This window comes from Crocodylus porosus, unplaced genomic scaffold, assembly GCF_001723895.1.
Source record: "Crocodylus porosus isolate Cpor-Errol unplaced genomic scaffold, CroPor_comp1, whole genome shotgun sequence".
NCBI lineage: Eukaryota > Metazoa > Chordata > Crocodylia > Crocodylidae > Crocodylus > Crocodylus porosus.
In genome coordinates, this window is record NW_017728949.1 from 61928107 (window position 1) to 61953597 (window position 25491).

The 25491-nt window shown below is 45.2% G+C and overlaps 1 protein-coding gene across 1 annotated transcript in view; it reads right to left on the reverse strand.

Moving 5' to 3' along the window:
• Positions 1-24564, reverse strand: part of SLC12A8 (solute carrier family 12 member 8) — an 82865-nt gene extending 58301 nt beyond the window's left edge. The window contains exons 1-4 of the mRNA XM_019553853.1: positions 24356-24564; positions 20700-20846; positions 15482-15673; positions 10728-10959 (exon numbers count right to left, since the gene is read on the reverse strand). Coding sequence (XP_019409398.1) covers positions 10728-10959; positions 15482-15673; positions 20700-20846; positions 24356-24445 — 661 coding nt within the window. The 5' untranslated portion in view covers positions 24446-24564. The remainder of the gene's footprint in view (positions 1-10727; positions 10960-15481; positions 15674-20699; positions 20847-24355) is intronic.
• Between the last annotated feature and the right edge of the window lie 927 nt (positions 24565-25491).

Here is a 25491-nt window from a genome sequence, read left to right on the forward strand (position 1 = left end):
GGGACTCAGGGAGGGGGGCTCCCGCCACTGCACGCCACCATGTGCCACCGGTCCGGAAGGGCACGGGAGCGGGCTTGTGCCCCTGGATCTGCACAGGGTGGACTGGGCCAGGCTGCACTCCAGATGGTGCTGGGAACAGGGGCTATGCCCTCCCGTCACTCGCCTAGCCTCCCCACACCTACTGGACAAACCGTGGCTTCACCCCAGTTGGGTGAGCAGCGACAGGCCATGGGGGCAGGGGTGGGCGTATGCACCCAGATCAGAGCAGAGCAGGCAGCAGGGGCTGTGGGGACTTTTAGGTTAGCTGCAGCCCCCACATAGCCCCCGCTCCACTGCGCTCTGTGGGGTAGGCAGAGCCAGGTTTGTGCTCCAGGCTGGGGCTAGCTGCCTGGAGTGGAGCCCTGGTCCCACACACCTCATGTAGCGCACCCCAAGTGCAGCCCCAGCTCCACCTGCCCCACAGAGCACAGCCTGGCAGTGGGGGCTTGCCACCCAGAGCGCAGCCCTGGCTCCACCCGCCCCATGGAGGGCAGCCCAGTGGTGGGCAGCTGGGGCTAGCCTCCCAGAGCACAGCCCCAGCTCCACCTGCCCCATGGTGCGCAGCCTGGCAGTGGTGGCTTGCCACCTGGAGTGCAGCCCTGGCTTTGCCTGCCGCACGGAGTGGAGCCCGGTGGCAGGCAGCTGGGGCTAGACTCCCAGAGAGCAGCCCTGGCTCTGCCCACCCCACAGAGCACAGCCTGATTCGATTTGAAGCTTTTAATTGGTCTCCTGATTCGATTCAGATTTGTCAATTCAGCTGCCGAATCTCCTCCAAATCGAATCAGCTACCAAAGCTTCGCACAGCCCTAATACATACACACAGTAAGAGTCCCTACCCCAAAGAACCGGCAGTCTAGACAGATAAGGCAGATGAAGGGTGAATAGGGAAAGCAAGTCATGGTGAGGAGAGAAACAATTTGTATCATATAACGAGCCTCTGGCAGAACCAGGAGCCAGGCCCAGACCTCCCAAGTCCTAGCCTGGGACTTGTGATCTTTAGACCATACTGCCTCTATGCAGATCTATCTGAATTCAGCCCTAGATCCTTCTTGAATTCAGGTGGGTCACATGAATATCACGCACTGTCCTCCAGCCTTGGATCCAAGCTTTACAACTACTGTATCCAAGCCATGCAGGAATTTTGGGATCCATTTACAAGTTATGGGAAGCAGATGAGGCTAGAATCATACATCGGGGAAAACAGTAAAAGAGGTCAACCCAATAAACAGAGCTATTTCCCTTATAAATAAAAAAGTATTACCATATACTGCAATCAAGAGCCAAAATGCTGCATCATGCAATAGTGTTGCTAGAGAGTTTTGTACCAATAGCGTAAAATAATGTAGTCTATTTTTAATAAGGGTTAGGTTTGTATTATCAGGCATCAATGCTTGCTGCAATGTGGTTGTAAGAGTGGATTTGCTGGGGTGTGGAGCAGTGCTGACACCCTCTGGGCACAAGGTGGGGAGTCATCTCCAAGGGAGTTGCACATGGCCCCAGTTCCCATCCCAGCTCAGCAGCCTCTGTTAACAGGCAAATGTAAGGAATATAATCAGGACTCGATCCCTCCTTTCCTGTCCACCCACACCTTCCTGTGGAGAAAGCACCTGGGTCCTCTGTGCTTTGATCTGAACACAGGCAGCCCCAGATGAGATGGAAAAGGATGCCTAATATCTTCTGAACTCCTCAGGCAGATACACCAATTGATTCATGACTAAGCTGGTAGTGATCAAACTCCTCATTAGGTACTGTCCCATTCACAGCATCTTTTGCATGAGACTTCCAACACAAGAGGTTGCAAATAAAGATAAAAAAAATCAGATGAACCCAGCCACTGCACTGACAATTCCAAGGTCTCTCCCATGAGGGCAGCCATACTGGCATCTTCCCCGCTTAATGTAGGTTTGCCAGGGGTCAAGGACTCTGCTCTCTTCCATGCTGCCCCTAAACATGGGACTTCATCTCTGAACTAATCTACAGAATATTACACTCTTCTTCCTCGCTATGCTTCACGAGACACAAAAGGCATACCACAGTACCCCCTGAGCCAGCCCATTAGAGCCTACCAGGAAAAGGGGGAGATGTGTAAAAGTTACTGAATAAACTTGCTTGTGTCCATCTCTCATTGTTATCACCAGCTATTTGAGTTATGGGATAGCCAAGAATCAGCCCACCATGCAGGCAAATCACAAAGCGGTCCCTGTCCCAGACAACTCACCATATATGTGAAAGGCAGGACAAAACAGACTAGCAGGGTGGCTGGATGCCGTAACCACAAAGTGGCTGAGCAGAAAGCCAGAAGTCTGATGACCTAACTAACCAAAGTGAGATGGAGTGATGCACAGGCATTTTTAAACAGTGAGGACCATCATCCCACCAGTTATGAGAAGTGGGGGATTTCCCTCTCTCTCTGCCTTCAGATCAAAGCTGGATGCCTTTACTGAGGTGCTGCTTTAATTTAGCAGAGGTTACTGGGTTGAGTGCAGAGGTGAAGGATGAAGTTCTGTGGGCTGTGTCAGACTAGCTGATCTTGCTTGAGGTGTGCCAGGAAAGAGAGCGCAGTATTTGGGAAGAAGCAGATAGGGGGAGCATCCAGGCTGGCACTGCTGGCAGAGAGAGGGCAGGACTGATAACTCAGTTGGAAGGTGTGGGGCTTACCGTCCTCTTTGCTCCTGGATGTTATTGCCAACATTGAGGAATAATCTTTTTGCACAAATGATTGCCTTTCCAGCTTCTTTCACCTTATTTTGCTTTACAGAGACTTGCAAATGAAATCCTGGCCTGGTGAAGCCAGTGGCGATATGCCCCCCAACCCACCCAGTGACTGCAATGGGGCCAGGATTCCAGTCTGTCCTTGCGTAGTGGTTTCTAACCATGACTTCATGGCAGTTATTCTTAAGAGCAGTCCAAGCCAAAAGAGATTCCCACCAAAACCATTATGAAATTAATTCTTGAAGCTGCTGAGCATCCTCAGAAGCAGAACAGTCCAGTGGTTAGGTAGTAGACTGAGAATCAGGGGGCCTGAAGTCTCTCCCCAGCCTTGCTATTGACCTTCTTGATGTCCTTGGGTGAGAAGATCCCTCTGCTATCCCTGCCACATGTCAGTTTGCAGAAGGCCAGACTAAGTGATCACAGAGGTTTTTCTGGCCTCAGAAAAGCCAAACTATACTATACTGATGGAGAGAAAGACACACAGCCCCGTGCTGGAAGCACTTCCATGCACACAGGCTTGGGCCCAGTAATCAGCCTGCTGTAATAATAAATCATGCCCTCACACGTCACCTGACAGACATCACAGCAAAGCGCTAAGGTGGGGCTTAAAAGCAGTCAGAGCAGTGGGGACACAACAGGGGGCCCAGGAATGCAGAGAGACACACTCCGAAACTTACCTCCGAGTAGCAGAGAAAGGAAAAAAAAGTTATGGATGGACATATAGTTTTTAAGTAATGTCTTTAAATCCCTGCTTCAGAGACTGTAGAGACCCGTGTAGCTTTCCTGTCAGTATCTAAACAAGGCCCCTAACAATGTTATCACTTTTTAAAGACACATCTGTACCACAGTTCCTAACCCAGACAATTGGCAGGTAACCAATTAATAAATTTCTTCTCCAGACTGTTGAATAGACTGGCTGATGGTCAAGAGTGATGTCATGTCAATTCAATGTGCTATAATTGGAAAAACCTGGGGAAAGCAATCCTGAGGGTTTTTTTAATAAATAAAAAAAAACCCATTAGCAATCCCTCCTGCTTTATTCACCACAGCATCTACCTTGCTCAGTAGCAAAGTCGAAATTTTTCTTCGACTGCTGTTTATTCAGTGACTTCTACGTGGAATCTGATTCCAATTTCCAGATGCATTTCAAGCCAGGAAGTCAGCAATCAGGCTGGAGAAAGCCCATGGGATTAGCAGCACATCATCCTCTGACACATACATCCTTCCTTTACCCTCTCTTTCAAAAATGGGGCACACCCCTGACACCCAAAATATACATCTCCATGCAAAGCAGAAGTCTTTTGTTAGGCTTCGATTTTTCACTAAAAATATACAGGGTCTTTTTTTGGTGGGTTTTTTTTTTTTTTTTTTTTTTAAAGAAAAACAAGAAGTTCAGCCCATCAAAGCCCCTGAGACACCATTTTAATGATCCTCACAATGATGGGATGTTTGTATAGAGAACTCTTCTGAAAGGCTGTAAGCTCACTCCCTACTATATGGCTCACCACTTGAAGCTCATTCTCCCTCCCCTTACCGTCAGCCAGCTGCCATGTGGACTAAGGGGCACCAGCTATCCCAACCCTGTTATAGGGAGTGCCTGGGACCCAAAAAAAGGCTTCCAAGGATTCACCCCCAGAAAAAAAGGGAGGACAGATCATTTTTTTTGCAGAATCAGTTTCAAAATGCTAAAAACAGTGATGTGGTTTATCTGAAGGATCGTTCCAAAGAGAAGCAAAGTGATGCATTTAAAAAATAAAAATGATTCATCCTGCCTATCTAGTGCCTCTGCTGAGGACCTCAAAGCCGTGATGGGAGAAAAGCCCCAGGCCTTGATCCACACTAGCACTGTGGGATCAGGGCACAGAGAGGTTAAGTAATTTGCCCAAGGTTGCACTGGAAAACTGGTAGCAGAAATAACTAGGATTCAGGCACTCATGAATCCACACTATGAGATCCTACTGCATCTAACTAACTTGCAGCCAAAGAGAATACTGTGAAGTATTTCTTCTTTAAAATTAACATTATAGACTTTTAAAATAGCCCAGCAATGGCCACTTCTACTCAAATTGTGATTCCTTTCATCTCCAAAACAAAACAAAGCATGACATAATTCACATTAATACCAAATCTCTCAAACAAACCAATATCACCCTTTCGTTTGCTTGTTCAATAGTTTTGTTTTAACAGAATACCTGAAAGCAACTGCCCAAACAGGAAAGCAGGCGCCTATTTGAAGGGAGTATTTGGGAGTAACCCTCCACAAAAATTACTGGAGATATGCTAGGAAAATAAAAGTAGGGCATTAACAGCGGTCTTATCTTCTTTTTCCATGACTCTAATGTTCTATGCATAAATGCGCCAAAAGGCTTTGCATATTGTTCTGAAGAACCAAATCACGTATACTGTAGCCGCTTTCTTTCTTTCATTTTTGTTTTATTTGCTACTCCCCCAAAATAAATTGAGGCATGTATTAAACTACGGTTCCTAGGAATTAAATATGAAGTTAACAGCCAGAGCACAAATGCAAAGGCAAAACAGTGCAGTATAACTCTCTGCATATAAGTAAAACCAACACTAAACACATGCCACAAGGCCGTCAGAATTTAAAGGCACGAGGATTTTCTAGTTTTATGGCATGTCTATTGGACACAGTATCAACAACAAACAGCACCTGGTTGCAAACTATTATGGAAATTTTTCATTATCTAGCAAGGTGCTCCATTTTAAAAATGCCCCATGCTTTATTGCAGTAGATGCGCCTACAAAGAACAAGGGTTTCTGTCTGCAGAAATAGCTAGTGATTTGGGGAACTAACTTTAGCGTGTCCAAAGTGAAACATCCCAAAAAGGCACAGTTCTGAGCACCCATGCTCTAGTAGTCAAACTTAAGGCAACTTAAGCTGGGTATTCAAAATCGTCACTCACTTCCGGAAATGCAGGCCCTAGGGACTGTGTAGTTGAACAGCCATAGAAACCCCTGCAGATATCCGAAGAAAACAAAGGAACGAATCAATTTTTCCAGTGGGAACATCACTAGCAACACCTAGAAGGATGATATAGTGAAAACCCACATTTCCAACCATGATGCTCCCTGCCATTTACTTCCCCTAAGGACATGATGATCAACTGATTTTTTACTGGGTCTGATAAGCTACATGATTTCTCTTAGTACAGGTTGCTAGTGGCTTTTTACTAATGCATCTCAAATATTCCAGGAGACCATTACATTTTTTCTGGAATCAACTCATCTTTAATTTGTTGCCGATAGTCGGCCGGGATCATTTAGCTGTAATAATTTCCTAATTACTTTCCCCCACCAAACATCATTATCCTCAGTGGGGTTGGCAACATCTCCCTGTAAAGTAATTTTGATCTAAACAACAACACTAACCTTGAAAATCCTCAGCCTACAAACATGGCTTTCCTCCATGGGTAATGATTGTTCATTCTTGGGCCACGGCCCATAAAAGCGGCCAGATGTCTGACTTCGGGGCTGTCGGGATGGGACAAACTATTTCGCTGACTCACGCTGAAGAACCAGACCAGGTGAGGTTCCTGCAAGTCTGGCTCCAGATTATAAGAGCCTTTCTGAGGAAGAGTGGGCCAGAGAGAAAGACAGGAAGAGCTGAGGAGAAAGCCCACTTGTGTAAACACAGTCCTGCCTCAAAACTAAAAATAAAGGCAAACCACAGGAAGGGAGCGAGTGTTTGGACAATATCCTATTCTGTGCTTGTCCAGAGGCGTGTTTAAGGAATGAGGTGGGGAAAGAGCAAGAGGACCCCATCCAGTTACAACCATGTCAAGATGCTTGTTTAAGACCTCCGAGATCCTTTGTTAAAGACTACTTAGGTTGCGCGCCTATTTTTCCTTAACAAAACAAAGATGCAAAAACGTGCCCAGCAATATCATGTGGAATATTGATGATGGAGATAATAACTTTCCAGTGAAGTTGAAAAAGAACGTCAAGGTCACTTTACCATGGCACAGACACTTCTGCAAGCTGTTAAAGATCAAACAGATTATACTTGGCATATTGTACTATATTTATTAATATATAATATAATATATAATTTTTGAGCCTACCTCACTTTGGGAATACATGTATTGGGAATATACTTGGCATACTGTACTATATTCGTGTGTGTGCGCGTGCATGCGTACACACACACACACGCATATACATACACACACACACAAAAAACACACACACACGAATATAGTACAATATGCCAAGTATATTCCCAATATATATATTCCCAAAGTGAGGTAGGCTCAAAAATTAGTTAGGGCTATAATGACAAAAATGTCCCTAAAAGCTAAATAAATAGTGCTCTCCTCCCTTTTAAGATGAAGAAACTCAGGACAAATAAGGGTAAGTAATATGCCCAGTGTCACAAACCAAAGAATCAGTCAGGATCAGAACCCAGCACTTCCCAAATCCCAATCCATGCTCATCCCCGACACCTGGGAGGGACCAACAGCGGCATGAGTGCCACAACTGGCACAGGCAGCTTGTGTGTGTGGCATGCGGCAAATCACGGAGACAGGGAGCACAGCTGCAGGTAGCACAGGGAGCAGAAAGCAGAGCAGGAGATTGGGAAAGGAGCACAGAGCATGGAACAGAAAGCAGAACAGGGCTAATCTATGGCATGCCTTCCAAAAAAGTTGCCCCCCATTGCCCTAGACCGCTGTGTCTCTCTGTACCTATTGCCCTCACACACGTTTCAGCCACAAGACCACCCTCTAAGGCAGCGGCTCTCACCTGGGGTGCCAAGATACAGGTACTGCTGCAACCAAGATGAAATATTCTGCAAGCTTCCTGCAGAGCCGAACCTAAATCACACTCTTGCCACAGCCTCTCCTGACCCGATCCCACATGCTCCTCCGAAAAGAGGTGCAATGGGCCACTGGGACCATCTGCGCCCGTTTCTGGGAAAAGCGTGCTGGATCAGACTGGGAAAGGTTGTGGCAAGAGCACGCGCTCCAGCTGCAACCCTTTGCGCTGCCCACCTGGAGGAGTCAGGCTGGGCTGTGAGGCAGCCTTTTACCCTGCTCGGCTGGAAGGGTCCGGCTGGGCTGGTGCAGCCCTCCACAATGCTCATTCGAAAGGGTCCAGCTGGGCTGGTGCAGGACTTTGCACTGCTCAGTTAGAGAAGTCCTGATGCAACTGGCCTGAGGAGCTGGGTGAGGGGACACCCAAGGCAGGCAAAACCACCCTCCTTTCCCCTCCCATGCACATACTCCAGGGGCACTGGGGAGTTTTACCCAAGGGAAGAAATGTATTAGTTGTGCCTTTGCTCCTGCATGCTTCAGGTTTATCAGGATTGTCTGCAGGACCCTGGCACAGCACTACTGGACGGAACTGGAAGCAGGACACTGGTGGGTCTCCACCGCATTCAAAAAGCTGAGAACCACTCTTCTAAGCAGTCGCAAAAGCTCATACCTTCTCCCCATGAGAGTCTGATGATTACAGACAAATGCCAGTAGGCTTTTGAGGAGGCCAACAGCTGTAAAGCCTTTGTCAAAGGGCAAAATAGTTCTCAGGACTGTGATATTGCGCCCAAAGCCAAAGACCATTTATTTTCCTTTCACCCACTGCTTGCCCTTAAAGCCAGGCAGCCCTCATTTGATTCCTCGCTCTGGCTATTGCCTGGTTGCACCCGGTTCTGCTATTTTCAGTTACACAATCATTTGTCAACCCATTGAAAGTGTGGCTGGGTTTATCGGCGTCAGTATTTGTCATCTGTAGCTCATTAGGTGTTGCCTTGTAGAAAAGACTTCTAAAAAGGGATACAATCAAGGCTAATTCATCTATGCCAATTTAAAGTAAGTGCTTGAAATCCAGGCAGAGAGGCTAGTCCTGCCAGGCTCCTGTGCTTACAACCAGGCCTGAGACACCACTCAGAGGCCTTCTGGGGTAATGCACGGCTTCACCGTTATTCCAGCTCTCGATTTGAACGAAACCCCCCCCAAATGGATAATTCTAAGCAAATCAAAGAAATAGAGACCTTTAATAATAGTTGATATGCCAAAAAATAAGTTGTAAGGGCATCACTGCACCTAAGGATGGCATTAGACTGAAGCACAGGGACCTTTTTTCCAGCCCTTAACAACCATCATCCTCAAGTTTTTCCTTCCCCCAAACATTTTCCCCATCTTAACCAAGCTACTATAAAGGCCAGGCTACTAAACCAGGCTCCCTCCATCCTCCCCACTCCTTGTGCTACCAAATAAGACCACGCTGAGAAAACCAAGAGGGGAATACAACATTCGAACCTGCGCACGTTTCTTGTTCTCTCTCCTCTCCCCGCTAATTTTTATGTCCCTCTTTTCTTTTCTCCTTCAGGTTTCACATTCATCTGCCTACCGGAGTCTGTCTGTCCATCTTCCTTTGTGTCTGTTGTCTCCCTTTTATTTAAGCTGACCTCCAATGTTATACCCAGGTCCACTCTGCTGAAGGCATGCTAACTAACCTGTAAACAAATCTAAAATCCCCCAACATTTTCTTTAGTTATACAATACAGCAGTCTCCTCTAGCAATCTGTCTGTTTAGCCTTTGAAAAGCTCATTAATTGAATTTTCTCTAGCTAACACAACAGCCCTCCATTTAACATACCAGCTTTCCATTTACTTTTGCTCACAAGTGCCTGTTGAGACATTTCAAGTTGGTTGAACCTGGGAATATTCATTACAAATGATACACACGGCTTTTTCCTAGCACATCCTTCCTATGGAGAATCACAACATGCTCTCCGAGGCATAAGGTGCCAGAGAGCCTTGTGCTGGTGACATCATCCCAAAAGTTTGCTCTCAACTCTGCAAGTACCAGAGACACCAGCATGAAAACAGACCCGCGCCAGCTGCATTATGAATATTTACAAGGTGACTCATCTTCCTTTCCCTTTTCCAGCAGTCACCTTTTCTTTTTTTTATTGTTAAGGCTGAAAGCAAAACTAAAGACAAACGAAGAAAAGTTGCTCGGTCGGTTTATAAAAGCCTACTGCAGAGTATTCGGGTATGGGGGCAATTAAGATGAAGTGACACCTTCTGTCTGGATAATTACACTCCCCCTGGCATTACAGGATCATGGCCTAAATCTATTAGGGCTTGGAACAAGTAGCAGAATTGGAAAATTTAAAGCCAGATTGAACAAGATCCAGTCAAGACCCATCCTTTCACTGCAATCCACTTCAAACACCAACCCCTCCCGATCCCACCCAATTTTTACTTCTCTATCCCCCCAAAAGTGATTCTTTTCAGGGCAGAAACTCCCCCCAGAGAAGCCTATACTGATCACAACAACATTTCAAAGTGTTCAACTTCTGAACATTTTGAATTTTCTTGATGACTTTTCATCCTGCTCCAACAGTACCAAATAAATGTATTGGCAAGTAGCTGATCTAACAACAGACTCAATTAAGAAGCATTCTCTAAATATTTATAGGATTTTTGCATGGTAAATGGCATATTTTCCTTGTGATAATTATGATTATCCAGGCATCGACCAAGCCCATACTGTGCTGGGCAGCGTACAAACAAAAACTAAAATAAAAGACAAGCTGAGGCTTTTATTGTTTAAGTGATGTCATAGGTATCGCATCAGGAAGAAAATCTTTTAAAATAAGTCTGTAATCCTCAGTTTTCTTGGAGAAAACCTTTATAAATAAGAGAACGTTAGAAATAGCAACTGTGTTAATAGAGGAAGCTTTCTATTGTCAGCCTTTGGAAACAAAGCACCCATAAGAGATTATTGATAACACTTTTATATACTGATGCATACAATTAAGAACCAAAACTAATTAGGCATTAAAAATCCCAATCCATGGCAGCACTTTGGTGTTCCTAAACCTTCATCTGGAAATCAGACAATATTTTTATCCAAATTTTAAATTCATACACATATGTGATGGAGAAGAAACATTTAAACACATGCTACAATACAGCCATCATAAATATGAACCTTTTGAAAAGCGTTACCTGGATCAAGGTGCGTGAATGATCCGATGACAAAGTCCAACGTGGAAACAGCAAGCAGAAAGAGCAGCAACAGCTGTAGTCGGATTATCCATTTAACACCAGCCAGGTTAATACCAAGTAGACCAAGGAGGACTGCCAGAGAAATGCCTCTAACTGCCCAAATATTACTGAGATTCAGTAAGTCAGAGAAGGACTCCGCAAAGCCGGTCACATACATCGCACCTGCAACACACTAAAGGACACTGAATCATAAACCTGCTAAGGATTACAGAAGGAAGACGGTGGATGGCTCAAAGGACTGGTGAGAAAATAAAGACATTCCACTTGCTAGGATGAATCCAGTCCAAGTTGGTATCCACTGAAGGTTGTTAGATCTGATGGCTAGTCCACAGGCAATGTAAGAGAAGCCTGGCAAGATCAGGCAACTTCCTAGTGGACAGGATCAACCTGATGAAGTAGGCTATCATCTATGAAAGCTTAGGCCTCTCTGAACCAGTTAGTTTCTAAGGTGCCACTTTGCCCCCCTCGACCTGTATCCTTATTCGTGTAACCCACACTGCTCTCCCCCAGGGGACCAGACAGGATGGGAGAACCCAACCCTCCACCCATTACCACTGCTGCTGTCCCAGGTGAACCCAGCCTCTGTGCAGCCCAGCTGGTGTGGACAGGAAGCTTCCCCAGCCCCTGGGACAGCAAAGAAAGCAACAGAGACAGGTGGAGGAATGAGGGGAAGGGGAGAAGACGGGAATGTGCCTCACAGCAAAGAGAAAGGGGGAGATCTTCACTTGCTTTGAGGACTTGAAAAGGTCGTCAGAGGCTCCACCTGGACCAGTGGGTGGGGGAGAGGGGAGGAAGCTGGGAGCAGGGGATGCAGGCACCCCTACAGCACAGATTGCTGTTCCTGCACCTCATTTTGTGAAATCCTGGATCTGTCCCTGGATCACCCCAGGCCTTTTAGTTCTGGCAGCAGAGGCACATACTTTGGGGTTCAAAGGCCTTAGCTTGAGCCCCACTGCTGACAAATAGCTTGGAAGTTTGATGTAACATCCACTGTTTCTGCAAAAAAGGAAAGGAATTCCTACAACAAGGAGACTGAGCATGAGACAAGCCTGATGGCAGAACAGCACAGGGAACTTGGACTTGTTCTTGGGACTAAGGACCTTTGGGATCTCAAGCCAATACAGCCTCTATTCATCCTGGATGAATCCACAAGTACAGAGAAGGACATGGCAAAATAACATGGCGAAATAAGAGAGACTGCGTGCACATCCTGAACGATACTCTGAAAGATAGTATGCGGGCCACAACTACAGCATAAAATAAGAGCATGCCTCTCAACTTCCTTGATTTCTTTTCTTTCGCTGACATGCAGAGTCCTGCTTAAACCAACTCCTAAAACAATAACCAAGTGCATCTCCTTTATTTTCTCAAGGTGTTTAGTTCGTATTTAGTTTGGATGTAAAAGTTGATGTTTCACTGGTCTTATTGCTGAGAGGCAGCCTGTACTGAGCAGTGCATGTTCCCCAAACTCTAGGGAGGCCCGTTTATTTTTCTTGATGAGGGAAAGGATGCCTATTCTTCTCTGGCTGGCTGCATGCTCAAAGGAATGGGTATCCAAACCTTAAGGAGTCCCAGACAGGTTAGGGCCTTAAATGATATTTGAGAGATGATACAATCCCAACCAATCTTCTCTCCTTCCTTCTTTTCTATTCTCCAGCCCCCATTCCCTAGTCTGCCCCATTTCCCACCAAATGTGGGAATGCTGCTGGATTAGGAGGGGGAAAAAGGACTTTTATTCACGGTGCACCTCTCTGAAACTTCCCACTGTCTCATTATGCCTGACTTTTTGATGGTACTTTTCAATACGTGGCTCACATCAACCATTTGATCTGAAGTCAGGCATGTGCAGTTACTTGTATGCACTGGCGTGCATCAAACTGAAAGGCGTAAAACCCCAACATGCATATACATGTTGGCATCAGTGGTGGCCCATGTGCTGATTTGAACTACCAGGGGTTTTTCAAGCTTGGGATGAACTTCTGCAGCAGCTAACATAGTACGGCTCTTTATCCTGTCTCATGGCTATAGCACGAATAGAGGTTTGGGTCTGCAACTTCTCCAAGCTTATGGACTTGGTCCTTTCACCCAACTGACAGAGGGTCAGGCTTTTATAGTGATCCCCAAGACCCAACAAGGGGTGCCATTACAACTGCAGGAGCGCACAGGCCAATTAGTGACAATCACCGCACCCCAGCTTCCAGAGAGGACAAAGAAAAGCTTCCACTGGCTTCAGCAAGTGTTAGGTCAGGGATTAACACGGTAGAGGCCTGCTGTAAATCAATACAGATGCCCTGGTTTCAGAGGGGATACAATGCTTCACACCAACTGAGAAGCAGCGCAGTTCAAAATATGAGGAAACTGCATGTGCTTAATTTTGGCCTTCAATGTGCACAGTTAATAGCACTGGAAATGTAATGCATTTAGGACTTAAAGTGGAACCAAACTCCAAATCAGGATCCATTGACACCTGAAACCTTGAACACAAGAGAGACAGCCAGAAAGGCATGAAAAAGTGCCATGTAATTGATTGGAGAGACCATCTGAGCTTCAGAGTGTGATGAATACCTCCTCTCAAAAGGAGCTAATATTCCTCTGCATTCATGACAAAGAGCAAATCAAAGTAGGAGACGCACACATTTAAAAGAATGCTTTGGTGGGATGGGAGAAAAAGAAGTACCCTCTAATAGTCTCAACATTGTACGTGTCCTTGTAGCAACAGTCTGCCTTTCCTTTGTAAAGCAGCGCACTCATCAGAAGAATGAAACGTTTCTATGGCCATGAAGGACTTGCTACCTATTATAAAGTGGAGACAATTATCTCATGAAGGCACAATGGAAAGGGTTCATTTTTTAAATGCTTTGAACTATCCACCTTGAAAATCAGAAACAAATTTCTAGGCCAAATATTTCAGTAGAAAACAAGTCTCTCAAGATGTTTTTTTTTTGAGCCATAATAAACTCAGCTCCTCAAACAGCATAACTGATTTTAAGCATCTGCTGCTCTTGACACAAGTGCTATCTATATTTTTGCTTTTAAAACAAAGCTGTTTTAGGGCTGGGGCCTGAAAGGCCTTGTTTGCACAAGTAGCTCTTACTCAAAGGACTGGTCGGGTGCAGCCTATCCAGAGCTGGCACCACCAGTTTCAACGTGTCTGCTCATGGCAACTTGACTGCAAAATCAGGATTTTCCTTCATACCCCCAAATGGCACAAAGTGCTCTCTAATCTAGCAGCTCCCAGGCTGTTTGGGGCCAACAGGCTGCTGTCAACCCTCAAAATATCCCCCTGATGCCTTCCATTGTGCTGTAAACTGAAAATGCTATACAGGCAAACAGGGCTCAACATGAGCTACAGCTTTCCCCTGGACCACCAGTGCTCTGTAGACCACAGTTCAGGAACATCTGCTCTAACCACGGGTCTGGGTCATGTTTGGCTAACAGAGCTAACAAGATTAACGTAGGGCAGGGGTGAAAGTGTTTATTATTCAGCTTTTATTCTTGTAATAGCACTAGCCCCTCATGACAGCTTTAGGTGCAGACTGGGCAAGAGAAGGGACTACCCTAACTGACGGAGAAGGGAAAGGACTACCCTAACCGACGGAAAAACGCATCCTCTTTGGGACATAGCACTGCACTGCTAATGGACTGCCAGCCCCTTCTACAAACCTTCAAATTGATTTTCTAGGAACTGCTTTCTCAGGCAGGGGTTGACTGGTGAGCTGAAGGGGAAAATGTTACAGGAACTCACTTCGTTATATGTGCAGGACTTTTAGGTCCCTTTCTGTAACTGCATTTACAGTTGACTCTATTTAATATGGACTTCCCCCCCCACCCCGATTTGCCAAAATTTAAGAGACAGATGCAAGCTAATGCATTCAAATAAGTAAAATACAAAATTCTTCTCTGTGTGTTATATTTGCTGATGCGTCTAACACCTTTATTGGTTTTTCACTTAATCCTCACTTTTTCATTATTAGGCTTGGATGTTTGTGCTTATTAACTCTCTGACCTCCATGTACCACTTCATTAGCAAATAAGGGCTTCTCTGAAAACAAACAGCTGCAACTTTCTGGTTTCAAGAAGTCAGACAGCTACACATTACCTCCTGCCCAGTCAGCTCTCTAGCTTCTTTCACCTAATTCCCTATGCACTGTTTTGTGTATGACCACTTCTGGCCACGTGCTTATATTACCCCCTTCATTCTGCTTGGTGACAGGCCACTGGCAAACATTTTAAACACATTTTGCATGTTCTTTACTTGGTCACTTAGGCTTGTCATCTTGTTTTTAGAAAGGGCCTTCCTTACTCAACAGATCTTATTAGCTAGAGCATTTTTGTGTTTCACATGATTTCAGTCGTCGTTCCCGTGAACGTATGCAGAGACAATTCAGACAGTATCAGTTCTTCCATACACATGGAGAACATCAGCTTGTCAGCCTAATTTTCAGCATTCCCACTGTTCAAACGCTGGGGTGCAGAAGACATTTCCCTCCCTCTTGTTCACTGACTGTCTGCAACATAGTCTAAGCTAAGGTGCGTGGTAAGAAGGCCTACCTTACTGGGAAGAATGGGATTATAAGCTTCTGCTGTGCTTTTCCATGTCACCCATCTCAGTGGGAGCATCTTTTTACCCTACAGTAGGGAAGAAAAACACTAAGGCTTGGCTTGCCTTATTTTTCTATTAGAAACTTTTTTACCTGGCCAAAAATATAAAGGAGGCCAATGGTCCCTCCAACTTGGCCACCGAGGACAGTAGAAATCATGGAATAGACTCCTCCATTTCCGATGCTGCACCGCTCACAAACTCCAATTCCAGACAAGATTGTTACCAGGGCAACCAAGACAACAAAGGACACCAAAAACATGCCCATTAATATCCCAGTGTTTCCCTGTAATGGAGAAACAAAAATACTGTAGCATACAAGGAAAAGTATTCAAGGGACAAAAAGGGCCTACCAACTTAAAATAAGATTCCCATCGACTTGCAAGACATTTTGTCTATTCATTTTGGAGTGTTTATATTCAGATTTTTAAAAAAATCCTTGTCTCCAAATGCGGCAACCAAAGGGGCAAGTGTCAATTATGTTATTTTTGAAACACGGTAAGCAGTCTGAGGCAGAAACCACCTTGTTTTTTCTCCTGGGCCCATGCAGAACCTGCCACAAATGGGACCCTGTCCATGATACAGGTTCTCAGTTCTGCTTGTTTTGAAAATTAAGAGAAAAAAAAAAATACACATTGGATCAACTGGCAGAGTCTGGTCAACTCCAACTAAATGGTTTGTTCTTAGGTGCAACTACCAGGGTCTGCAATGACAGGAGCTGGGCTGGCAATGGCAGTGGCTGCTGGCTGTTCCTGCACCTGCTCTGAAAATGGATAGCTGGGGCAGGTGCTACAGTTGCTCACCCCCTGTTATGCCACTGGCTTTGTTTGGGATCATTCAAAGGCTTTAAAAAAACCCAAACAAACAAAGCAAATCAATGAAAAATTTAAAACAAAAAATTTAAAACAAACAAAGAAGTGTAATGTTTCCTTTTAAAAATGTAAAAGGAAACATTTCTACTTTTTCCATGTTTTCCTCCTTCAGTCTCCCCACAACCAAACAAACCAGATTAATTTGTGAAACTTTTCAGGATTTGTCAAATCTGAGGTTAAAAAGAAAAAAAAAAAAAACTTTCAGAAGAAAAATGTCATCCAGCTCCACTCCTATACCCCCACTATACAAATACTAATAATGGTAATGAAGATGTGCGATCACTCAGTCCACGCCCATTTGCTCTCCCAGCCTTCCTCAGACGATAAAGACATTCCTGACCTTTCAAACAGGCTTGCTTAATGGTCTGCAACTGGAGAATCGTATCTCCTTTTAGTGGTATCAAGTTGAACAAACCTCCTGCGAGTTGCTTCATTACTTGTCTTAGAGCGCAGGCCCAAAACCGGCAACCTGGTCACATAGCGGTGGCTTCTTATCCTTGTTCCCAACTGTTAAACTGCACAAAGTAATTCCTAAATATACCTTAAACTAGCATAAAAGCCTGTCAAAAACGATGGGCAAAAATAGGCTACTTGTTATAGGGTACCACATTTCTGTTATCCTTCTGTCTACCGACTTGAGCTGTTGCCTGGTCTTCTATACTACAGGTATCCATCAACATTTCCAAGCATCTCCTCTCCAAGCTCCTTTGGATATTTCTTCAGACACTGATGGTTCTCCATGAATGGTGCATTTGGATTCAATCTTCCACACAGCCCCTGAATCATACATCTCGTCACAATGATCTTTGCTCAACAGGCAATGCACTGCTGTATGATCGAATGTTTGTTTTAAAGTTCTGGTAAAGCCTGTTGCTCTGATTTGTCATCAAATCCCCAAAATACTTCGGAAACAGCCTTCTTGGAGGCAGAATTACTTTACCCTTATGACAACAACTCCAGAATTGGCCATCTGACGGTCTTTCAGCTTGGAAATTTAAAGAGTTACAAAACTGGCACACCACAATTCATCTATGTTCCTCAATCTCATCTTCAGTGAATCTCTTGTTGTCTACTCTTTCAGCCTACTTTCAATTGTCTCTGTGAACCCTCTGCCTTTCCATTGCATCTCTTCTAAGACATCCTCTTTGCTCATCTGTTTCATTTTGTCTTACTCTTGCCATTCTTTCTGCATTCAATTGCCATCTATTTTCTGCTTCACCTTGGTGAGGGTGTTATGGGTTAAAGTTAAAGTAAGGGTGTTAAGGGATGATTCTCTCTCAGATAGCGAGAGGACCCCATAAGTAACTGAAATCAATCACTAAAAGTCCAGAAAAGTGAGCGCAAATATGTTTTTTTGAGCATGACCGACAGAATGACAAAGACACAAACAAAGCAAATTATTATAGAGGATCCTTCGTCCACAGGGTGACCATACATCCCAGTTTGGCCAAAATGTTCCCAGCTTCTGTCAGCTGGTCCTGGCCAGTCGGTCAGAAATCCCAACTGGGAAGCGGAGCAGCATGGTGTGCCAAGCAGGTGGCCAGGCAGGCCCTGCTGCTGCTGTGCAGGAACAAGGTAGAGTGATTGGAGCAGACACCACCCCCTCCGGCATATGGCACATCCTTGCTCCCGAATAGCACCAGCAGCGCCTGCCTGGCGCACCAGTGCTGCTGTATCTCCCCGCCAGACTCTGGCCTGGGACTTTTCACCAACCACCTGCAACTGGCCTGTGTAATCCAGCAGTGTCCTGGCCAAACTGGGACTATCATCACCGTATTTATCTGCTGCAGTCGCCATAGGGGTGCATTGGAATGTAGATGACCTCCTCTCCCATCTGGAGAATGCTTCTTTTTAGAAAGTTGCAAGGAAATCCAACTCTTCCCAGAAAAAAACAGTGTTTTTGCCATCATGCACCACAGTGCCAGTAACAGCTGCAGCAGGTAAATCAGTTTATCTAACTTTGGAGCTGTGGGACCAGATCAAGCCAGGTTCTTGGTCCCCCACTGGCTGGAGCTTTCAGGGCCAGCCTACTGTATATCCCGCCAGTTTGCGCTTGCCATATTTAGCTGGAATTTCTCATCTCATGGGACTCCTGCTTTCCAAAAGCAAAACAAGATTAGGCTGCTTAGCACCTCTAGGGACTGCTAGCATTCAAGTGCTTCTCCTGTGACCCCTGTTCTCATTGCCTTCTCCTTGTTCCTCATACTGTTGTAATTGCTAAAAGAGTCTCTCAGGTTTTGATCACTTTAAGAAGTCTCATCCAGGACACAAGGCAGAGAGAAGCGTGGCCTTGGGGCTCCTTTCTTCTGCCACTACTATACCGAGATTCTGCTCCACGCTTTTCCCAAAGCTGGCTGCCACGTCTTCTCTGTCTACTCCCGGGATCGTTGGCCACTGGAGCCATTTTGTTTCTTATCCCTGATGGATGGCTGCTGCCTTTGTTTTTGTGCTGGTCTCAGTCCCAGATCCTTTTTTTTTCAATACAGAAATATATCCAAGATGTTGCTACCATCATAAAATCCTACTTCATTTCAGTGTCCTGCTGTTTTAGACAGTGGTTTTATCAGATCAGTGGGGAAAAGAGCCAAGGCTCATTACAAATGCAGCTGTTGACTGGGTCTACATTGCCCAAACCCCTGTGAACTCCCCCCCCCCAAGGAACAATTGCTTTCTTGCCTCAATTATTTATTCTTAGGTGAATACTGAAAAGTTTGCAGATTGTTTAAACTTTAAAAATAAAAATCTCTGTAGCAATTTGTATTAAATAGCAAAAAGAGGTTGAAGTCTGGTATGCAACTGGTAGGAGTGAGCAATTCCAGAGGTCCTAGAGAAGAAATGGTTAATGCCACAGAGCAAAAGCTGTAATTCATCCTTGCAGTTCATCCCAGGGTGGAATGCCACACCCAGGGATAAAAGCAGCATGCGGAGCAAAGAGGGGAGAAAACGGTTATGCTGAAGCTTAGTTGCAACCATGTTATGCTTCGCATTTCTGAGTTAGCAGCCAGTGTGTTACTACCATTGTTATTTAGCATTTCTAGACACGTCTAAAGACCTCCAACGCTGATCAGGGCCTGCGATGCATTTGGTGACGTACAAATATATAGGATGGGCCCCTGAAAAATGGGCCCTCACTGAAAAATGCACAGTTGAAAGCTCTGCTCTTCCACCCAGATGAAAGCAAGTGAACCTTGTCCCACTGTGAAGCTACAATGACTTCACTGCCCAATTCTATTATTTTTAATCATGGCCCATTTCTTTTTTTTCCCCCAAGTTTTCTATTCCTTTTTTTTTTTTTTTAAACTGACTGCACAATCAGTAATTCTTTTAGATAGAGGCAAATAGGAGTGGATAAAGGGATTATGAAAACCCTTTGAAATTAGCCACAAATCCCAGTGATTACACAGCGTGACAAGCGTTGAAGTGGTTGCTCATGGGAGCCAAGGTGCCCAGCACCCGTCAGGATTAGGCTCCCTGTACGTAGCTGGTCTTTCCCCTAAGGATTCAGATGGATATGGTGTGCCTCTTCACTTGTGCCGTAAACTGATCTGCAGTGCTGTTATGTGCCTCTAAGCAGCTGCTCCATTTCATCCCAGCAGTAGAAACAGGATTCACATGATCCCTCTTTATTATGAGCTCATTCTTCTCCCAGACTGTGTAATTTCATTGTCTTCAGAGATGCGACTCCTCATCCACCACACTGCGACGGGAGAGCGGAACCAGGCCCAGCATCTGTCTGCGCAAACGCTCCCTTTCAGATGAAAGGAGTTACGAAAATGTACTACATTAAAAGTTTCTCCTTGTTATTTTAAGAAGATGCCTGCTGTGCATGTGACATTAAGTCCAGCTGAAGCTCCAGCTCCACCGTTTCCTGGGGAAGCATTTCTTAAGTGGAAATTGTAAGGAACAGCAGAGTGTATGGAGCAAGGCTGGCTCTTGCATTGTGCTGTGGTCTCAGGGTCGCTCTTCAAAGCCCTGACCTTGAGACACATGCTCCTCTTGATCCACGCATGGGACTCCCTCCGATAGCAAGGAGAATGCCACCACAATCAAAGGCCCTTCATTCAAGACAGCAGGGAGTCCATTTAAAACTGACATGTTAAAAATACGCCTGCTTCAGTGCTGCTTGGAGGAGGACAGCAGAGGATGTGTAACCATGGCAATACATCTTACCTGCAAAGTTATATTTGGATACAACAGTATACGTGGGCTTCCCTATTTGCAGAACCATGCATTGGAGAGCAGTCACGAAAACGGCCCAAGCTTCAGCCAGTTTTCCACGCAGTAATTTTAGTGTTTCAGGAGGAAACCAGGAAATGTAAGTCAATATAATAAAGTCTCAATATAAAAAGGAAAGCACAAAAGCAAAGTCAGCTGGGGGGGGATGGAGAATAGCTTCCCACACAAGCCAGTGTAATTGCACCCAGTTTGTGCTTTACTCACCACTAGCCAGCCGGTCCTCAGAAAAAGAACCACTCCGAAAATGTTGATCATACAAGAAGTAAAAACACCATCCCAAGTTCCAAAAAGCACTGGCTCCCAGACGAACAGCTGTATCTTCCACCAGGGCTTGGTCTGTGTTTGAGATACCTACAAGGAAGAGAAACTTTCAGCTCCTTCCATTCTGCCTTCCAGATGTGGGGTAGATGATGGCTTGCCGGGACCCCTGAAGCAGGAATGCTCTGTTCAAAGATGCTACAGCACCACTTTACCTGACCTCAGCCCGGGAAAGCTGTAGGGAGAGGGCAACTTGGAAAAAAATAGGCAGAGAGACATCACTGAGAGCTTCCTTGGTGGGTAAGAGCCACAAAGATCTACAAAGTCCTGCAGTGCCATGGAACACCTGTAGGTTTCACGGGAAGCATCAGTCTGATCTTTAATCTGTTCTCTTCCCTCAGCTTCATTCAAACATGACATACAAGCACAGGGGAAAAAAAAAACCCAACCTTGTATCTTACGCAAAGAAACATAGGGTCACAAGGCCTCAGGCAACCAGGCATAGGAGGCTGGAGGTAAAAGCCCCGAGGTCTGTGTTTATCAGCCACGTGCAGCATGTCACAGGAGTTGCCCCTTTACCGACTCCTCATTAAGGGAAGCATAGAGGGATGCTTTATATTATGGAATGGGGTTGTGAGGTGCCCTACACTAACAAATCTGGATATAACAGAGAACATTATGCACTTATTTAACAGCTTCAGGAACATGCAGCTTACACAAACGAGGTAGTGGGCTGAGGACAGAAATGTGATGTCTGACCGGGCTCCAGAGACTCTGACTCAGCCTTTGCATGGGTCAGTATATCTCTCCTCCTCTGAAAAGCAACTCTGTATTCAAGGTAGCGGTGTCTTCTCTCAGTGATTATCAACTCATACAATGAGAACATGTGAAAGAAGTTTTCTGTTGCTACCGGCCCTGCAAGCTTAGTCTCCATTTCTGAAAGACGTGGTGGGCTGCTCCTTCCCTTCTTAAATCAGCAGCAGAACTAAAGGTGCGGCAGGTAAGATGAGCTGGGGCAGTGTCACCTGGGCACCCCAACCTGTGCTGGATTTGCTCGCGCGCAGGCTGAGTGAGCAACGCTGCAGAGGCTGCACCGGAGCCCAGCTCGCTGTCTCGCCGCGGGGTCGACAAGACAAAGGGCCGGGGAGCAGAGAACACGGCAAGAACAGTTGTCGCAGCAAGGCGGGGTGTAGGGGAAAAAACAAACCAAAAACAAAACACATAAAACCAGGTCACTCTGCTCAAATGCAAAGCAAGGAGCCTAACATTAGGCCACTTGCTTTTGAAAAGCTCAGCCCAAGCCAAAAAATGTGATGACAAAAGCCCTGTAGTGAGCATGGTATTGCTTTCAGTTATATCTGCAACTGGGCTGCGGGTATAATACATTTTTGGGCCGGATCAAAGTGACAATGCCATTTGCTCCAAAGTGACAATGACATTTGTTTTTGTTTTTTTCCTGGTAAAGTGGAAATCTGAAAACATCTGGGTGTTACCCCAAATACAACATTTCAGTGGACTTGGCGCAACATGTGCCAATTCCATTTCAGACATCTTTCACAAAAGGCAGAACTGGGTGGCTAAGGCATACACCCAGTAAGTAGGAGACCTGATTCAGTCCCTTCCTCCATCACATTTAGGATTTGAAACTACATCTCCCCCACCTTTCTCTAGCTAGCTACCGCCAAGGAGGGTATTCTGGAACGGGCGGGATGCCCTCACAGTATATCCTTAATGCACTCTTCCATTCTGTATGAAATATTTATTGAAATAGTCAATTCAGCAGGGATTAAAACTCAGGGGCTACACCCGCCACCCCAAAAGAGTGCTCTAACCAGAAGAGAAGCTTTGCTGGCCCATAGGTAGCAATACTAAGTGAGCTATAGGAAATATCAGACTCTGCCTTACCCCTTAGCCTCAGTTTTAACTTTCTAATTTTCTATGGCTGTGAGCAACATCAGAGTCCTGCAAGCAACATGTCTCCTGCAGGCCATGGGTTGGGGACCACTTAAAATACTCACCGAGTGATCAAGAGTGTAAGTACTGTGCACAACTGTGAGCAACTCCAACAGGCAAGACTGAGGGAGACCCACCGCAGAACACCATGTGGTCCAATATACAAGGCCGCCACCAGAAATAAGAGAGAACCCAAACCCAAATCACCAAGTGTCCCCAATGCTCAGGACAGGATCCCAACTACAATGCTGTGAAGTTTTCAGGGTTGGTCTCCTTCAGTCTCTTCCGTCAGCACTGTTCCAATTTGTATACATCCCTTAATATTTAAGGTGGTCAGGACATTCACCCGGGCAGCAGGACACGAATACCTACATACTTTACCCAAAATAGAACAGTATCAATAGGAAAGACTGAATGTGCCACATGCCACAATAGCTCATGCCCTCCGTACAGGTAGGGTACACTCCTGGAAGGTTGGAGGTATGAGTTCAAATCCCCTAGGAAACGCCTCTGCAAGAAGACTGGGAGGAGTGGCCTAACCATTCAGCTATTACATGAAAAGGGGAATTAATGCCACCTCTGTTTCTACCTTCTCCTCCTCCTGACTGGCTTTGTGAATCTGCCCTGTCTTCTCCCACCAAAATTTCAGCTAAAGTTACATAACAATTTTGATCCAACTTTAAGTCAGACAAGACAACATTTTAAGGCAAATAATCTCTTGGTAAAAAAACCAAAAAACACCTCTCTCTAATATTTAGGCATAAGAGTATAAGCGAGACAAAAGTCCCTAACGCAAACATATACTGAACCGCAGCTAATAATGTAACTCAACCCTAAGCAGATGTGTCAAAAGCTTTGGGCTACTGCTAAGCATAACACGATGCATCATTTAGCCCCGTTCTAAGACCCACAGTAACTGGACTCATCATAGGAAACTGGTCAGGTCAGTAAATTAGCCACACGTATTGTTGTCACTGGGGTTTTTTTTGCTCATTTTAAGGGTACTGAAACAGCATCTAAATGTGTCTCTACTAATTTATCGTTAAGATTTGTTGTCGATTTAGTAAGAAGCACTACTCCCTCTACCTTGATTACTAAGGTATCTGTACGACGAGGTTTCTATGTCAATAGAGACATAGATAAGATTAAAACCAAGTCTTGACACCCTAATTCCATATGAGAGGACTAACTGCTGCATGCTAGCTAGCACCTCAATTATGCCCGAAATTTCTGGCAATTTTCCTTCAAACTGTGAACCATCACGTTGCATCTGAGACTTAAAATAAAAGGGTCTACAAACAGCAGATTGCAGCAATCTTCAGAAAGTTAGCTGAGCTGCCCTTGTAAAGAACAGGCTCAGACAGATTGCCCAAGGAAGGATTGTTACAAAGCAGTGCCTGCTTATGCTGTGAAATGTACCACATCACATGCAACCATACTCCAAGCAGAAGTTTACAATGGTTCTCCAATGTGGCCCTGGGAGCAAGCAGTAGAGTACTCAGATTTTAGATGAAATTACGTGACCCAGTCAACTGCAAATATCTGCTACTTGAGTGCCACTGAGCTGTCGCTTTGTGTTGCTTCTGGAAAGGGCTAGAAATGGAAGTCAGAGATGAGCGATCTGAAAAGAAGGGTCCTTTTCAACCTACCTGTTGTGCCTCCTCATGGAACAGCTCCTGCACCTGCCCATCACTTCTTGTAGCCATAGTGTCACTTGGAGGAAATGTTCTGCCCTTCATACTAATCTGTATGTCCAATGTTCAGTCATAATAGCAATCACAGATAGGGGAGAGCTGCATCGCAGCCAGATTCCTGCAATGCTGGATTTTCTGCTGAAGAGGACTCATGGTTTTGTTATACCTAGTGTACACATAGGGGACACAGCAGAGAAGAGAGGGAGTTACTGCAATTTTCTTGTTCTGCAGAATCAGAAAAGCACAAATCTGGCAATTAAACAGCACCATCCTTTCAAAACACACCCTTGACATGGCACCCACGTGTGAGATAGAGGCGCTGCTTCTCAACAGGCACATTCATCCTAAGAGAGCATATTTACGACGAAGAGAAGAAAACCTCGTCCTGACTTCAGACGATATAGGTCTTACCTGTACCATGCCTGAAGGCAAGGCGATGACAGCTGGCTTGAAGAACCCAATAGGTTCCTGCCCCAAGGTCAAGTCAGAAAAAACCAAACGAATAAAAGCTGGGGTATGGGGTTTAACAGAAGCATAACAATTGACTGGACCTGTGCTGTATTTGTTGTTAGTTCCTAAATTTGGTAAAGGGAGATAGTTGATTTCTTTGGATCTCCTCGTGTGTGTGTATTAATTCACCTCACGGTAGGAGGAGTTCTTTAACACACGCACACAAAAGGACCAACTGCCACTGCACATTTCTTTTTTTTTAAATTTATATTGCAATAATGCTTACAAGTCATGGTTGAGATTGTATAGCGCCTTGCACATTGGATCCCCAAAGACATGGGTCACTGGCACCTACAGCTCCCAACTTACAAAGACAAGATAGACGAAGAAAGTGTCATGGTCACACTTTACAGGAACAGAGGTCCAGAGAGATTTAAGTCGATTGCCCAAGGTCACACAGGATGTGCGTATCCAAGGCAGGAATGGAACCTGCATCTCTCAACCTCAGTGAATGAACTCTCTTCCCTTTCTTGTTCTGCCTCTGCCTCAAAAATTAAAGTTACCCACTAATACATAAATAAGAGCTTAACTGCTGTTCTTCCGTGCCAGCACTTCTGATGCAGAGGGCTTCCTACTTCACC